General features: G+C 40.8%; 1 protein-coding gene across 6 annotated transcripts in view; it reads right to left on the reverse strand.

The window, feature by feature from the left end:
- Positions 1 to 2523: 2523 nt before the first annotated feature.
- The window catches only part of LOC111251249 (lisH domain-containing protein ARMC9-like), a 24857-nt gene continuing 10944 nt past the window's right edge, over positions 2524 to 16436 (reverse strand). For 3 of the 6 annotated variants that reach the window (XM_086990827.1, XM_086990826.1, XM_086990825.1), the window contains exons 3-15: positions 14829 to 14899; positions 14456 to 14632; positions 13241 to 13510; positions 12966 to 12990; positions 12588 to 12754; positions 12197 to 12316; positions 9676 to 9813; positions 8460 to 8566; positions 6938 to 7147; positions 5295 to 5542; positions 3972 to 4219; positions 3562 to 3852; positions 2524 to 3224 (exon numbers count right to left, since the gene is read on the reverse strand). In XM_086990827.1, the coding sequence (XP_086846953.1) occupies positions 2937 to 3224; positions 3562 to 3852; positions 3972 to 4219; positions 5295 to 5542; positions 6938 to 7147; positions 8460 to 8566; positions 9676 to 9813; positions 12197 to 12316; positions 12588 to 12754; positions 12966 to 12990; positions 13241 to 13510; positions 14456 to 14632; positions 14829 to 14879 (2340 nt within the window). In that variant the 5' untranslated portion in view covers positions 14880 to 14899 and the 3' untranslated portion in view covers positions 2524 to 2936. The remainder of the gene's footprint in view (positions 3225 to 3561; positions 3853 to 3971; positions 4220 to 5294; positions 5543 to 6937; positions 7148 to 8459; positions 8567 to 9675; positions 9814 to 12196; positions 12317 to 12587; positions 12755 to 12965; positions 12991 to 13240; positions 13511 to 14455; positions 14633 to 14828; positions 14900 to 16436) is intronic. The other 3 variants (XM_086990823.1, XM_086990824.1, XM_086990828.1) reach the window with 2 other exon arrangements.

The raw sequence follows: 16436 nt of genomic DNA on the forward strand, positions 1-16436 counted from the left end.
ACTTTTATTAGACCCTTGTAATAACGCTGATGTGATGAACTATTAATAACTGGATCATAACCCTCCGTTTTACCACTTCCCGAAAATGAAAAGGGGTCACTTTTGATCACCTGAACGACACATTTTGTTCTTCGGCTTCTATCGTTCATTATTTAGTAACATACAAACATCTTCAGGCTAGTTATAGTACTGGATACAATGTATCGACTATATGTAAATAGCACTATTTACCTTGCTCGTTCATAGAACCCTGATATCCTATGACGTTACTACCATACGGTAGCTAAATTACTACCTATTCCAGCAGCGTTGCGCCTAACAAGACCCAGGACTGGCGCCTATCAATACGTACTTGCTTATTGTTTTACGTAAAGTCGCTTATCTATGTTGTTACAGAAACGCCATTAAGAACTGTCATATTTTATCTATCTTCAAGACCTGCTGTGCTTAATCATGAAATGCTTGCCTATGGCATTTGAGTAGACAGTGTGTTTATTAGATACTTGAAAGATTTTCCGTTCTAAAACAAAGACAATTAAGCGAAATCCTAATAGTTTTTATGTACACAAATTGTCTGATATTTATGCATCGCTAGCAGAACTCGAGGCGCGGATGAACGAAATGAAGCATTTTCCAACGGAGACTTCTGCCTCAATTCCAATTAAGAAAGACATTAAGAGAAATATATTTTGAACGAACACCTATAGTTGATGCTCGGTTTAGCCGTTGACCAAATCTACTATCAACAAACCTATGTTCTTCTTTGCAAAAAAAAATTAGATCTGTCCTTACTCCTCCTTAGGATGATTTAGCGGGGTGCATTTGTCTTAGTTGTGTCTAAACCACTAGATCAGTACTTATCGATCCTTGTATCACTTGTAGTTTTTCCCATAATTCTCGTGCGAGGAGAAAATTGCAATTACCCCAGTTTAGGATTTCCTTTGCTATCACGTTTTATTTTTCCTCCCACTTTTGCGAGCCAGGAAATGTAATTCTATCCTGCTCACTTACGGGTCTCTGTTTGTTTGGAGCTAAGTTTGCGATACGACAAGGGCCAAACTACAAAGCAGCGTTAAGGACAAGAGGTGGTCCGTTTCCCAGTCCACACAAAACGGCTGGTACTGCCGCGTCCACTGGTGTGCTCGAATAGCCCAAGATTTGTATGTAGTTGGCGCAAAAACAAGGACGTCTTAAAAATACTATTACTACGCAACTCACGATTCGTGACACCCGGTCCATGCATGCCGAGTTTAGAAAGAGACCGGTGCAAGAGCAGTCGACCGTCCTTTAAGTATTCTGAACGAGCTGCGTTAACGTGTGGTCAGTAGGCCGGTATTGCTGCGGGAAGCAAATCTATGTCCTTTCACATAGTCTCTGCCGTCCCTCTGCTGGTTTAAATAGCGGCTGCGGTAGAAGTCGTGGGAAAATGAAACCGTTAAGACAGTTTGGCTTGAGTAAGCACCTCCGTTGCACGAATAGACGGGACTGAATGAAACTTCTGTTTTCCGTCCACTCCTTAAACAACAGGGAGGCAAAAATCAAGACCTGGTAGCCATTTTTGTGCATTACGGGCTATTATAGCGCGCTACGATAGATCTGCACGACAGATAGCTAAACTTGTGATAGCAAAGTACAGATATAACATCATTTTCAATTAATAGCTATCGTCAACGAAGTTCGTCAAGATGAATGAAAGTATATACGTTGTTGGTAAGGTCTACGTGATGTACAAAGCAAACACTACTCACATAATAAATATGAAAAAATTGTTAATTCAGTCTTTGTCTATAAGTATACCCAACCGGTCCTATTGTCCAAACTCCCACGCAAATAGGTGGGCGTGGCTCATCACGATAACCCTGCTGTTTACATGGTCGGTCCTTACGATGGTGCAGCAGTATTATATTTACGTACTAACTGGAGAAACAGGACATCTGAGCGTGACTTTTCCAGTACAAATTCTAGCAATAGAATGATGAATACAGATCTTGTTTGGCCCCTTCATTGCAGAGGTCTGCCAAAAAAGAAGCAACCGTGAAAGCAACTAGAAAAAAGAATTCATTGTCGCAACCACCAAGAAATTAAAGCCCAACACAACCTCCATTGTGATATCAGTATTCGACGATGTGTTTCCAGTGTTCAATGCTAGTGATGGGTATCGTATACAATTCAATCGTAATTACCAATACGACTTTGTTTATTAGTTAGACTATCAGTAATCACCAGAGGTGTCTAACAACAGTACATTAATAATACCCTAATAAGGGTTACCCTGTTACCCGCATACCCGCGTAGGGACGCAAAACTATCCATCCGTATTTTCTTATTACATAAAGCTAGAACTGCATCTAACAAAGCTTTAACTAGCCGTGTCGATTAATCTGAACACGAACCTGAAAGCGACGGATAGCGGGAAAGTGGCGGAGCCACTCTGAGATTTTTCGATATTAATAATAATAATAATAGAAAAACCTGGTAAAGTTAATCAGGGGTTTGCTATAGATAAAATGCCTCGATGTCGGATCAAATGGACAACAACAGAACTATATTTATTTCTAGGTAAAATATAATCACACGTTCGGAAATGGAATAACTCACTTAATAAGACAACACACGGGCTTCTGGTGCTCGAAATAAAATCAAGCAATTACGATTGTGAAGACAGGACAAACTGCTGGATCTTGCAAGATTCAGACAATAAAATTACATCCCTCTTTCACTGATAACGTATCTGATAGAAAAAAAAAAAAAAACATCTCATAATATGAGGTCAGCGCATCATTTGATGAAGTTTGATGAAGATATATTGTATAATTTAAATTTTCTATACGCCATGCGGGGGCTATTCGTTCTGCTTCCGTCAGCCGCTTTAAAGTCAGTCTTAGGCCGACCACGGTTATAAATTGTCATATCAATGGAAGAAGAAAAACAGTGGATTATCTTCGGCTATTTTCAGGCGTTCGAGGTACTTTCGGTCGTGCAGCAAACACTGCCTCCGGCTGAAGACTTTCCAATGCCTGAGGACTATTAAGAATCTCCGGAAGACACACGTGCTCAGGCCCAGTTTCGCTTGGAGAACCGCCTAGAGTTGGGCACGTTATGTTATCTGCTACAGTAGCAGTAGTTGGGATGCTTCTAGCGGCAGGCGCCACGTGCAGCACGTTGACCGTTGATGCCGATGGAGCAACGTTGAGGGGACTGCGATCACCAGTAGAGTGCGCCATCTGAAGCATTGCAAAAGTATAAAAATAGACATGTGCATTAGACCGTTTTGGGCCCCGAAGTAGCAACTTATTTTTCCGGTTAATACTAATAGCCTAATCCTAGGTTACTAGTAGTAACACGGATACTAATGTACAAACTTTTGGAATTGGTGTTAAATTATCAAATCCTTGAAAAATTTAATGAAGACAACGAAATGTCAGGCATTCTCAATATCGGCTACGTAGCTTTCCGTATTCCAGTTGAGGAAATCTTCACACATTTGAAGGACATTAAAATTACTTGTTCTTCGATCTATAGGTATCTAAAAAGGCCTCATAAAGGATTAGCTTTTCTCACGAATTTCAAGATTGCCGGAAACTCAGGAGGTGACGAAGATTCTCTGCCGGACAAACGTGATTTTCTTTCATCGCCTCCATCATGAGGCATCGGGTTAGCGGCTTGAGCTTGTCGCCGACCTCTACTTCGTGAGCCTGTACTGATTGAACGTCGCTGCCCATCGGGAATATGAGCTACGTTGAGTTTCGCGCCTGGTAAAGTATACAATTTCCACAGAAGGGTTTCTCCGCTGTGCGCATCTCCTCTTGATGACGGCTCGCCCTGATCGATTTCCGTCTCGACTTCATCGTCCTGAAGTATCATATAGAAACAAACTAGAAGTCAGCTTTATTTCTTATAATTCATATGATCCTACACACAAAGTTGGCAAGGTGACCGTCTTACACTATACCTTAATAAATCAAGATTACCTGTACGGCTGTTTCATCTTCTTCCAACATATTCTTCTCATCTCCGCTGTCCTTTTCTTTCGTATCCTCCGCTGAGTCGGCGTTTTCCAGCTTTTCGAGGATGCACCCGATCTGATGGGAAATTTCATCAGATGATCCCTGTTGTATTTTTCGGAGCTTCTCGCTGAATATCCGCGCTTTTGCTTCTTGCAGAAGCGTTGAATTGCTGATGAGGCTGTAGAGAGCTCCGTTTAAGTACATAAGTATCTCTACAATAAATGACGAGACAGACATGAGATTGTTATTCTGTTGATGATTCAAACAATTTCGTTTTGGGCCGGAGTTACAGCCTCCTAGTTCTAACTTCAGTGTTGCCCCTAGCGCTGCGGAAATGAATTTCAACGTCTTATTACTAAGAAGTAAACTTGTTTTTACACTGATCAGTCGCCCAACTGTTGTTTTGGTCGTTTTTTTTCTAGAGAATTTTGTAGAGAGTCTGCAATATATAACGAGTGCATTTAAACAACAACATATTTCAACATGTCCTTTTTGCATGAGTTACGGACGAACCTGTAGTGATCACGTACAATATAGCCGTCGTTTATTGCTATTACGTTTTAAAATCACGATTGGAACCACAACAGTCATTTTCAAAATATTATTTCTTCAGTCTGAACAGGACTGAATGTGCCAAGCGACATTTGTAATTGTAAACTTGAAAAAATGTCCTTCAAATATGCTACGTACGGGAAATTTCAGCGAAATTAAATTTTGAGCTGATACTATGTTAAAACCCTCAAAAAACAAGCGATCAAAGGGTCCAGAAGTGTAAAACAGTACAGAAAATCTCAAAAAAACTAACCGTTGAATCTTCCCTGAACGACTCAATCAATCGACAATTAGTATTCCGCCCTTCAAAATGGTTGGCCGTAAAATTCCATATAAGGTATCTAAGTGCATCAAAAATGGCTTTTCGAATCATTTTGATATATTTTTGGGCCCTTGCTATTGACAACCTTCCCGTTTTTTCCATGGAAATTTTCTTCAGATCCTACAGAAATAAGTGTGAAGACTGCCAACATCATGGGTGATTTCGGCCGTAACAGATAGTCACAATTTCGGTAAGGATTCGTGCCATGTGGACATAAAAACAACCTGTCTTAGATAAAATTCTGAAAACGATACGCTATTTTTTGCCTCGATGAACTTACTGTTTTATTCCAAAGAAAACTGGTGTTCTACTGGTACCAAGAATAGCGAATAAATGCATGCCGCTACAACAAACAGTCCGCTGAAGTGTATATATATATATATATATATATATATATAAGTAGATATTCATACCTGGTAAATTACGGTCGTATAAATCCATAATAACGTCGAGTGTGACGTCTGGCTGCTTGGCACATTCCTGACGTCCGTGTGGGCTAAGACAAAGATTCATGAAAAGGGCAGCGGCATACTCGAAGCCGTAGGGTCCTAAACCCTTGCCCCGCACCTCTGAGTTTACATCGCAACTTTGACCTTCAGGCAACGTTCGCAGCAGCCATCCCATTGTACCACTGTCAACCATGATTATTACCAGCGGTCGCCTGCAGAATGCCGAAACAGCAGTCCATAAATAAACACGCTTCGCTGGTGTTTCAACGCATAGCTTGAGAGACCGGACTATTGATAAAAACAAACCGAATCCAATGTTCTATTTGGTGTATTCCTCATGTCGCAGTACCTTTATAGTAACCGTATTGTATTCCTTTAAATAACGTTTGGGATATTATGGCGGCCTTAGCACTGTGTTTGTCGAAGTAATGACTCAAAATTGATTCCAGCGGAGTTTTAAGTAACGTTTCATATGCGACCTAAATAATTTGCCTAAAACCAATGACGTCATCACGCGATACATTTAATTACAGAATTAAATATGGGATGCCCATTAAAGCCGTTCTGTTTTGTCCTAGTTTGTAGACATAGAGCGTATTTTCTGGCTATTCAATAATGTATATTGTTTACTATAACAAAAAATAAGTTTTCAGTTAATGCGGATGTTGCTTATTTTATTTGGGAATTGTCACATTATTTTTTATAACTGTTACCTTTCTACTTGCACACCTCAGTCTTTTTTCACTGTGGGCCTACTTTTCCCCATTCCGCATGTACAGCAAAGAGTTTATCTCTGTCTAGAACAGCCAGCCAATATAAGGCCTCGACCTCTAAAGGTTCATCTTTGTCAAATATTTCGCAATATTGGGATCGTTCTAAGCTTGTTTTAAATGGGTTTTTATTTTGAGTATGTAGATCTCGTGCTTCAATTACTACTGCTGTAATGAAGTCTCTAACGACAGAACATTAGGGGCCAAAATGCCCTAATTCGTTGAACGTGCTTAATCCCGCCATAAAGATCATAATCGCTATTTCTGAAGATTTTACAGGGATTCCCCTCCACGCACTATTCTTATGCGTGGATTTATTGGAGACCTTAAAAGCAAACGATGATCCCTGGTTGGGTCGCTTTCGTTAAGGGGTCGGTGGTAGCTGTCTGGGCTGTCGAAAAAGAACTTATTTAATTAGGGCATCTAAACTGTCCCTTTTTCAGCAGCTGTTATAATTACCAGTTGTCAGGTTTCAGGTATCCCAGTAAAGGTGTCTCAGGGCAAGGGATCGAAATTGAATAAAAAAACATTCGTCCCTTAATAAGATATTTATAATTGCTTTTTGAAATAATTGTTTGAAGGTCGAGTTCCCTGACGAACGTTAGCTTAACTAATTTTGAACTTATTTTGGGTCTAGACCCTCGGTTGGTTGAGAAACCGATATCCGCTGAAGCTAAGCACCGATACCAACGTGTGTACTATTGGGCGCCGTAACTACAACTGCCAGAAACGCTTAAGAATAAAAAAGAAAAAAAATTCTGACTTGTTTCGCTTATACGTCTAAAGGCTGCTTCGATATGGATCATAATCATGCTGACTAAGTTCCCAACCACTGACCTGAGACTAAGCTTCTGTAACGAAGCGATAATCATATCACGAGCTGTGTTGTCCAGTTGTTCGTGGACAAGAGCGTCTGCCATGACAACGACTAGCTGAGTGTTTCGTGCTAGGTAGGCGCGACCCTTTCTGAATGAGGCAAACGCATTTAGAAGTCGGCAGAGACCCTGCTGAAGCTTGCTCGAAGGTGATCGCAGCAGATGCAGTAATCTGTCCGTTCAAAGTACATTAGATACATTAAAATACATACTGATGTATGAAGCAACAAAAATTGACTGCATTTAGTGTACTTGCGATGTACAGATATATATATATATATATATATATATATATATATATATCGCAAGCATATATACTGTCCGCAGCTACGTCTCGCGCTTTTTCCATAGCAAAAAGCTGTGCCCGCTTGGAAGCACGCGTCGGTCAAATGTACAAGTTGTTGTTGTTGTGGACGTCGCTGTTTCACTGAATTCTCCAAGGAAAATGCTATGCTCTTTTCTAGATGTTCTTCATGAACAGACATCTTAGACTCGGGCTAGGTACCTTTATATGCTGCCACGCGTACTTTACAGTACATACGTTCACCTTGTCCGTGGATGCCTGGTTTCATGGACATCTCAGACGGCCTATTGTCATTGTCATATATAGCTTTCGTGCAAATGCTGCCATGACTGAAAATTCTCAAACTCAGATTCGCCTCTGTACAGCATTGCGTGAGTATAATTTTTTTTTATTAAAGAAAATAATAAAAATTAGATACGAACGTAAAGTGCTTAAACTACGAAGTGTTTTTATCCCGTCCTCTATATAAAAGTAATATGTGGCTCGATGGAAGCCATCAACTTCAAAGTGAAGGAAGCGGAGAGCTTCCAATATACGTATATATTTGAATTGAAGGGTATTGCTTGTGTTCATCGACATACGCTTGTAGATTTGTAGTTAGACTTGAAAAAAGATTGATAGTTTAAAAAGAGACCGTCAGCCCTCGACAACGTACAGCTTGTTAATGCAGGCTAGCATCCTATCGATTAATTTTTTTGTGGGTCGAACTTATAACTTATATAAGTACCGAACTCTCTCTCTCTGTCTGTCAGCGTCAAACCGTATCTGATTTAAGTCGATCGTGTCGATTTTTTTCGTTTTTTTTCAATTTGAGATCAATAGTTTTATTAAAATAGTTTGATATAGAGCCAGTTATGAGTGTGTCGAGGTAAATATATAGCAAATGTGTAACGCTAATGTTATGCGTAATAGCGTGGTGGCATAACGTGTGTAAAACCGTAAGGACAAGTGGTGATCTAGGTTTGAGTCAAAGTGTCGATAGAAAGTGCTGGCAGCCAGTCGTCTGATGGAAATAGAAAAAAATCGGATCGATCGATCGGCAGAGTTGATTTGTTAGCACCCTCGTCAACCGCGATTTCAAAACTATGTAACTTTGTCTAATAAACAAACTTATTTCTATACTGTTCACGTTATTGAACCCCAGTTCTAGTCACTTATGAACTGATACTTCTATACAGACCTCGTTGCATACTCCGACTGGCGTTTGAAACACCCGAGCAGGTCGTGCGAAATGAACGCCATCAGGGTTGAATGACGCCTTTCCGGGCTTCTACATTTTGTCAGTTGCTGTCAAAATAACAATGATAACAACAATTATAAGAGCAACGAAGCAATAATATTATGGATAAGTGGTAATTCATTCAAAGGACTGCGACGTACTGTCCGCATCTATATTGGCCAAGGTTTCAGCGGGTAGTTCCTAACTTCTGCAATACATAAAATCCACTCGACTCGCTATATAGCTGGATCGCTGGGGACTCAACGTCTGCTGACCAAGCGCTGAATATGAGCCTAAATATGCACGCACGGCTTGCAAGTGATAAAAATGAAACGGGCGTGCCAACGATATCACCATGCCGATGGTGCCATCTTTCGTATTGAAATGTCAACGATATAGAATGAACTCTGACGGGCCACATATACGAGTTGGATGTCCAGAGAGTCAAGCTATAATAGGTCACAAATATATTCTACACTTTTTGAGTGTTCCTCATTACCAAGCTGTAGGGCCTGTCGCAAATACTGGGACTTGACAGAATTAGGGCTTTTTGTTTACGTGCCGTCAGAGCGCATAACTCTAGGCCACTTTTTGACTTTAACGGTTGTTTACTCTAATACTGGTTAGTAAAGGGGGGCTGTTAATTCAAATATTACGGCACGATTCAGGGCCATATTTGGAACATAAGCAAATTGCCTTACCGCTGGCCTATGGCCTAACAATAGGCTTTATAAGCAGGCAAAGACCTGCTACGCTTTGTAGAAACAAGAATGACACGGAGTCACGACCTTAGTGGCATTTTTCTTCTACTATACATTGTAAAAAGTCTTCAAAATCGATGTAGATCTCATTGGCAGTGCTAAGAAAAGAGAAAATATAATATTAAATAGAAGAATTATCTAAAAAAGTGTCCGGTTCAGCAGGGCATCATGGGTCGAGTATTCGTAATGATATCATTATAAGGTTTGTTGTAAGTGGTGACTAGTGAGGATTTTGCACCCAACTACTGGATATCTACTATAAGATTTGGTAAAGCTGTAAGTAATAAATGAAAATGTATTTTATTATTTTATATTTTGAAAGTGTTACTATCTAATTGGCGTCTAAAATTGTTTTCATTGCATTTAAAGTTGCACAGTCAAATCCAAGCCGAGATACCCACGCTAAGTTTACTCACCCATCTTAAAGCTTGGATGAGACGGCATTTCGTATCCATATCTCCTCGAAGTAATTCATTCTTTATAAGCTGATAGTTTAGCTCGTAGGCAACCAGTCGCAGGGGTGGTTTATCTTCGGTTTCCGTTATATCTATCGCCTGCGAAATTTTGGATTTTTTTTTAAGGAACTGATTGTTTACCTTGATCGATACATGCATAACAATTAGAAAGCGTATAGAATTCTCAATCGGTTTATTCTATGATGCGAGACCCTATACACGCGAGTCGTTCTTTGTCAGCATAAGATACGGTTTTGCGTGTTGTTGTAAAACTCGGACGTTAGAAATTGTAACGTAGACATGACTTCACTTTATGCCCTCTTTCCAGCCGTAGGTTTATTTCGTTGTTTCTTTCAGAGACAGCTCAGCACAAATTAAATTCAAGCAGAGGTAAGGACAAGCTTCTTGCGACTCATGCAGAGAAATAATTAATTCGTCTGTTCCTCACACATCTCATATGGTAACCAGGGTTGCCTGTTACAGTCAGTTAGTGCCAAAGACTCGCTTCGGGAGACCACAGCTTTTTTACTACTAAGTGAGCATGAAAGCACCCTTAACAATCATTCGAAGGTAAAATGTGTGTTCTGAATTACGTTTTTCCCAATAGACATACGTTGGTCATTTACGTTCACCACCGAATTAGGTGAGACACCGAAAAAAAACACAGTCTAATAGCCATTCCTCTAACAACAATAGACTTTCGAAAACTTTACAATAAACAAACTAGTTATTTCCATATCGTTCCAACGTCTGCTACATCCTGTACCATGGAACAGACACTAGAGACATCGTGTACACACGGCTGGTAGCACACATAACACATTTGATCGGTCTTCTATAGACAGGAATAGCTTAAGCTGAAGTCATAATGCCTCGTAAATACTAGTATTGCTTCAGAAAAAAATAATAAACATTCACAAAGATCGCTGCTGAAGCCGTGTTAGTTGCTCGTCCGATACAGCTGATCAGGTGCACTCTGCCTCCGTCATAGCATTCGTTCAGCGAATCTTTCACGAGCGTTTCCATTACGCGGCCTCGAAGAACGCGTTCAAATTGATAACAGAATTGTGCCAGGTGGAGACTATCTTCACATGTAAGCTAACGGTCCAAGAGCATTCGAAAGCGGAACTGTACTGGCTCTTAAAGAGAGGGCACTACCCAATGTGGCGGACTTGAGCTATATCAAAAGTACATCAGGAGGAGGCTATGTTACCTTTTAACTAGCAGGCGTAGCCATGGACGTACCTCGGAGCCGGCGACCAGTTGGCCGTCAAGGGGAAAAAACGCGGTCTCCTCTAACTCCGACCCGGGAACGATTTTATCAAGAGAAGTGGCTACTAAAGATTTTCTTGATCGAGGCATTTTTTTCTCTTTACAATCAAGAACGCCGTTCTTGAGGAATCTTATTTACACAACAAACATAACACGTATTTGATCGCAATCAAAGGAGCCGCGCATCCGACCACGAGCATAGGAAAAGTATCGGGCGGTAGATTCCATCGTGTAAACGCTAAGGGAGCCTCAAGAACTAACCGTCAAGAGACCAAAAACATTACATGTCGGTAATTTTTCTTATTTTTAACGTGGAGCTTAACAGGACTCCTGTGCTGGTATGTTGCCGGTTGCCAGCATAATACAATGCTATGAAGTGATTTGAGAAAGTTTCTCATACGCTTCCGCAAACTAGTAATGGTTTCGGATAGTAGAAGCGCATGGATATAAGACATTTTGAAATTTATAGCCATTCATCGCTGCCATTTATTGTTACTGCCAAATAGAATAGAGATAAGGTAGCCTATTCGATAAGGGCCAAAATCTTGGAATCGCATGATTATAAATCCGACGCCTTATTTATCCCGCCGTTCAAATCCGCCGCTGGATCAAAAGATGCCGTTCGAAGAATGAAGTCGTTAATTCAATTCGTACTTCAGTTTTTAAATGAGAGCGGCTAATAATGACGATTTCCGTTAGATTTATGCAGACTTCTATCTGCCGTGGTTCAAAAATCACAAAGAGTTGCAAACAGGGCTCGCAGTGGACCAGATGGTAGGGGAAAAGTTCATCGTAAGCCACGACTTTGATCCTGTTCCGTATAGCACAGACCGCTGCCCTCAGCCCTAAATCCTACAAACATTTTTTCTAAAAGGGCTAAATGTATGTTGGCTGAATTAAGTTGAAATAATAAATATTCCCACGTGCTCCCAGAGTCCCAAAGGGTCCTTAGTGTCCGTGAACGTTCACAAACGATGGTTAGAGTTGCTCTGCTTTGAAGTGTAGTGTCGATACTCCTCCGAAGCCGGCTCACGTAAGTAATAGCATGACACTCAAAATGGGTACGCAACAGAATAGTCTCAGACAAGTATTTGCCTGACCTTTTTTTGGGACCTGTAACTAGATCTGTTAAGTGCAAAGAGAGAAAGGCCTGTGGTCTTGAGGTTATGCAGATCGTATCAAACCGTTACCAATGTATTAGGTTACGCACCTTTATTTCATCGGTAAAATCGAGACCGAATTTGTTGCCAACCCCAGTCCTGTTGCTGATTTGAGTGAGAAGTGTGGGCACCTCCCTCCCGCAGTAATCGAGGATATTAGCCATGTCCACCTGGGTAAACAACAAAGTTATTGCGGCTCTGGACAGCTCGATTTCGTATAGTGCTTCAAAGAGCACACCCAACGCTCACCTTTTCCTTGTCTCTGTTTAGCTTTATGGAGGTAATTTTTGGAGCTGTGCCTGTGTAGCCTCAGTCGATGCTGTCGCTTAATTACGTATCGTACTTCTCGCTGGACATTAGCCATATTTATGTCAGGCTTGGTTTTATGATCTGTTATTATAATTATTAATCAAAAGTTACAAAAGTTCTTAAGACACCAACCGTGCGTCCTTGAATGGCGCTTTCGAGCGCGCTAATCAATTCGCCAGTGACGCTCATAAGACGCTGATGTTCCTCTTCGAGCCGGAGAAGCTGTCGGGTCGTTAGAGAGTTTTGTGCCAGCGCCTCGGCGAGTCGACGCTCCAAAATTGACATCTCCGCGCGAATATCTGTTCATGCGCATATACAGTACATTGACAGCTATACATCTCTAAACCACAGGATCTTTAGGACAAAAGAGCCACTAGACGACATTGATTGCTAACACCGAATTAAGGAATAGTAGAAACGGCAGTAAGGTTTCCTTTACTATTATGATCATTTGCTTATTGTCATAGGCCTGACTGTTACACGTGACTGGTCCCATAACTTGATAGTTACCGTTCAATTCGATGTCCGCACAGTGCTGAAAGGTAATAATAAGGTTACTTTTCGAAGTACTTCTACATAAATACAAAGCGAGGAGTAGATGAATCATGGTGTTAGCTTCTAGACCGATCAAAGCTGCTAGTTTAGCACGGTAACATCCTGTGGTCCTGATCTACTAGTTTTGATCTAGTTAACCGATTATGTCATATGGTCACCAGTTCTTGGTAGAACATGTTACAAACGACAAATGTGCCAAGTAAGGAAACTGCATCAAGTCAGTAACTCACGTAGAGGTACGATAGTCTTGAGGGCTTCGTTTTAGCCGTATTCAACTCGACCAGATGAAACGCATCATCTATGAAGCTTTCCAATCGCTTTCGTAGTGTCTCTAGCCATTCCTCGTTGAAGATCCTTCCGAACGTCTGGTGTTCGCGCAGTTTACTGACGTAAGGCAGTGCGTAATAGTGCAAATGCGGCGAGGATTCGCTCATGGCACTGCCTCTGGACTCGAGAAAGGTACGGAAACGTAGCATGGCTTCCTCGCACCTCAGTTTATCCTTGAGTACGCGGTGTTCCGACAACCAGCAATGATATTTGGCCAATGGAAATGAATCCCGAAATTGAAAAGCTGATAATTTCACGCGATGCGTCATTTATTCCTCATGATTCTGCTCGTAAAGCTTAGCTTGATTTCTTTTCTAATTTTTTAACATCGATGTCTACTTGTATTGCATTTTTCATAGTAAATTAACGAGCGTTATGTTCAGATTAAGGACTATTTCTTTATGACATGCATAAAAAAGACAATAAACAACTGTACGGCCAGGTGCCAAAGATGCTACCTTGTAGAAAGCGTAAACTCTAGCAAACTCCGAAACTGGAAAAACGCATTAGTACTATCAAGGACAAATTGAGATGGGGCCGCTTCTGTGATCCGATTATATAATACTTTCAACGTTTGCCATCCTGCTTCATTCTACGGGGGGTCACCGTGGAAGATTTAAAACGAAAATCAATGTTCTATATGATTAATTTGTTCGTCTAAACTGAAATTTCACAGAAGCCACTTGCCAAATACAAATGCAACTCGTTGTTTTTTCGAAAAGCGTTATATTAATCATGTCTAACAATTGCAAGAAGACTGCGTCAACCAGCATTAGCTCGTAAATTCGTTATGTTCGACAGGTAGTCAGGTAATATTTCATCACTCACAAAACTCCCTACAGGTACGTAATTAATATGGACGGCTTCCATCTACGATAAGAGCGTATTTAATAATACCTCTGCATGCCCTCTGACGTTTAGTGTTCTCGGTACTTGTCTATATTTCGAGTAGAACCTCACTTGGCACTTTTTATTTTCAGATTCAGATAGGTACAAGACATTTGATGGCATGAAAAAAATTACGTAGGTGTTTTCGAAATTTTTTTGTACGACTTTTACGGCACCTCGCATAATCTTGCTATTAATGCGTTTGCATAAGAGAGTTAGAAATCACTCACAGTTGAATCACAACGCTGGGGATGTACTGCGAAGTGAACCCTGAGCTCTAGTTCGAGATCGGTGGCTTCGGCGAGGAGATCCTTTGATGAGCTAAGGATAGCAGGGTTTAGATGGCTACTCCACGTCAGGAAGAACCGACTTTCGTCCCCAGCTGCGAAGTGCAGTAAAAGATCATCCTGAAGGACCGCAAAACGTTGACTTGGTCAAAATACAACTGCTTATATAAGTAGGTCAATATAATTTTCAGACTTTCATCACCAAGATAGATCTATTTACGTTAGCTGCAATCTGGCTATAAGAGGAGCAGGCTTTACCGGATTAGGAAAAAAAATCTGTTTTTATTATCTAACAAAATGTCGTCGAGACACGCACAGTTGTTAAGCCAGGAGCGACGAGTTTCAAGTCGAATGTAACGGCTGCCATTACAATGAACAGTGCCTTTCCTTTAACCAATTAAATAGAATAATACTTGTTGATTAGTAACAGATTAAAGCTCATACGATGAAGAAAATAGGGAACCAGCTCCGTGTACCTTTTTTTGTATGTACCATATACATATATGAGTGTGCGTGAACATTTACGTGCTGTAGCGTAGAACCAGCTAAAAATCGCATATCGCTAAGTGTATTCGACGTAATGGTTGCTAATACGTTGATAGGCAAGTTTCTATACACCTAACATCTGAAAGACTTTACTGCTGTAGCCCTGCGTGTGGCTCGAGTCGTACAAGCCGCCTCTGCTGAAAATATGGCTTAGGCAATTAAAAAAAAAAGTACATATCAATACGGTTCCTGAATGAGTGTCCTGTTGGCATGTTTTTTTTGGATGATGGTGAGTTATCGATCCAGTTTGTCGTACGTTTTCTTACATTATAGGACTATCAGCTCTAACTGTGCACATTTTTAATTTGGCTGTTTACGGCATAAATGTCATACCTGAAGACCAACCTTGCACGAAGCTACTCTTGGAGCAACTAGACCTAAGCCGTCCATCTTAACTCTGTTCCCGGACTCAACCGTTCGCCCTAAAGTCGGCTAGTTCGCCTTTTCGTTGGAAAACTATTGTTCATTGAGAACTTGAAGTTCCTGGCCAAAATGAACGCCTCACGACTTGGGAAAGCCATTTGGCGGGAGTGAACGTAAGGCTTTACTAGTCTTTCAAGCTATGTCAAGCTAGACATGGATGACACTGAACCGCTGAATCGCCATGCCACCACGAGCGAGGTTCGTAACTTCTATTATTAGTTAAGTGCCACTGGGAATTTCCATGAGCCAAATGGCTAAGGTGAGAGAAACACTGTGACGGACGCAGTGTTTCGCTGATCCCGGGAAACCTAGCGTCTTAATCATTCCGGAAGTGATATTTCTGATATAAAAATATATAGAAGATAATTATCATGTAAAAATCCTTGTGATCTACTAGGCGAAAGTAGAAATCGTTGGCTTTCCAGTTGACTCGATCAGGGGGTTCTACCGTATTTTAAAAGAGATGCCGCTGTACTATTGGATCAATCGAATGCAAACGGAAGTCCTGGTGGGTGTACAGTACAGTCTAGTCAAGTGCGCCGGGTTCGGTCAGTGGACAGTCGGGCGACATTACCTCTGTAAGGCATCGTGAACATAAATTGATATACTTAATAATGATTTACATTGCCATGTTATTTTGTCAAAAGAGATGTCGCGTGCAGGTTAGCGTTTTCCGAGACACCTTAATTTTTACCGCCTTGTATTCGAATGCTCAACTTTGAAGTTGGAAACTTTTAGTTTAGTCGTTTAGAATCGTGAAAGTTGACAGGAAGATTTCGACTCATTTGCTCTATCCTTTTCCTTCTCCATTGTAAATGTACTTGCATCCCTCTTTACATAGTAATTGTTAACGTTGGATTTAAATAACATATTTTCGTAGCGAGCAGTACGAATTTTTTAAGGCTCGTACCCATATAACCATTTTGTTATTTTTAACAATCATAATAATAACAAA

This window comes from Varroa destructor, unplaced genomic scaffold, assembly GCF_002443255.2.
Source record: "Varroa destructor unplaced genomic scaffold, Vdes_3.0 BEIS01000005.1, whole genome shotgun sequence".
Taxonomy (NCBI): Eukaryota; Metazoa; Arthropoda; class Arachnida; order Mesostigmata; family Varroidae; genus Varroa; species Varroa destructor.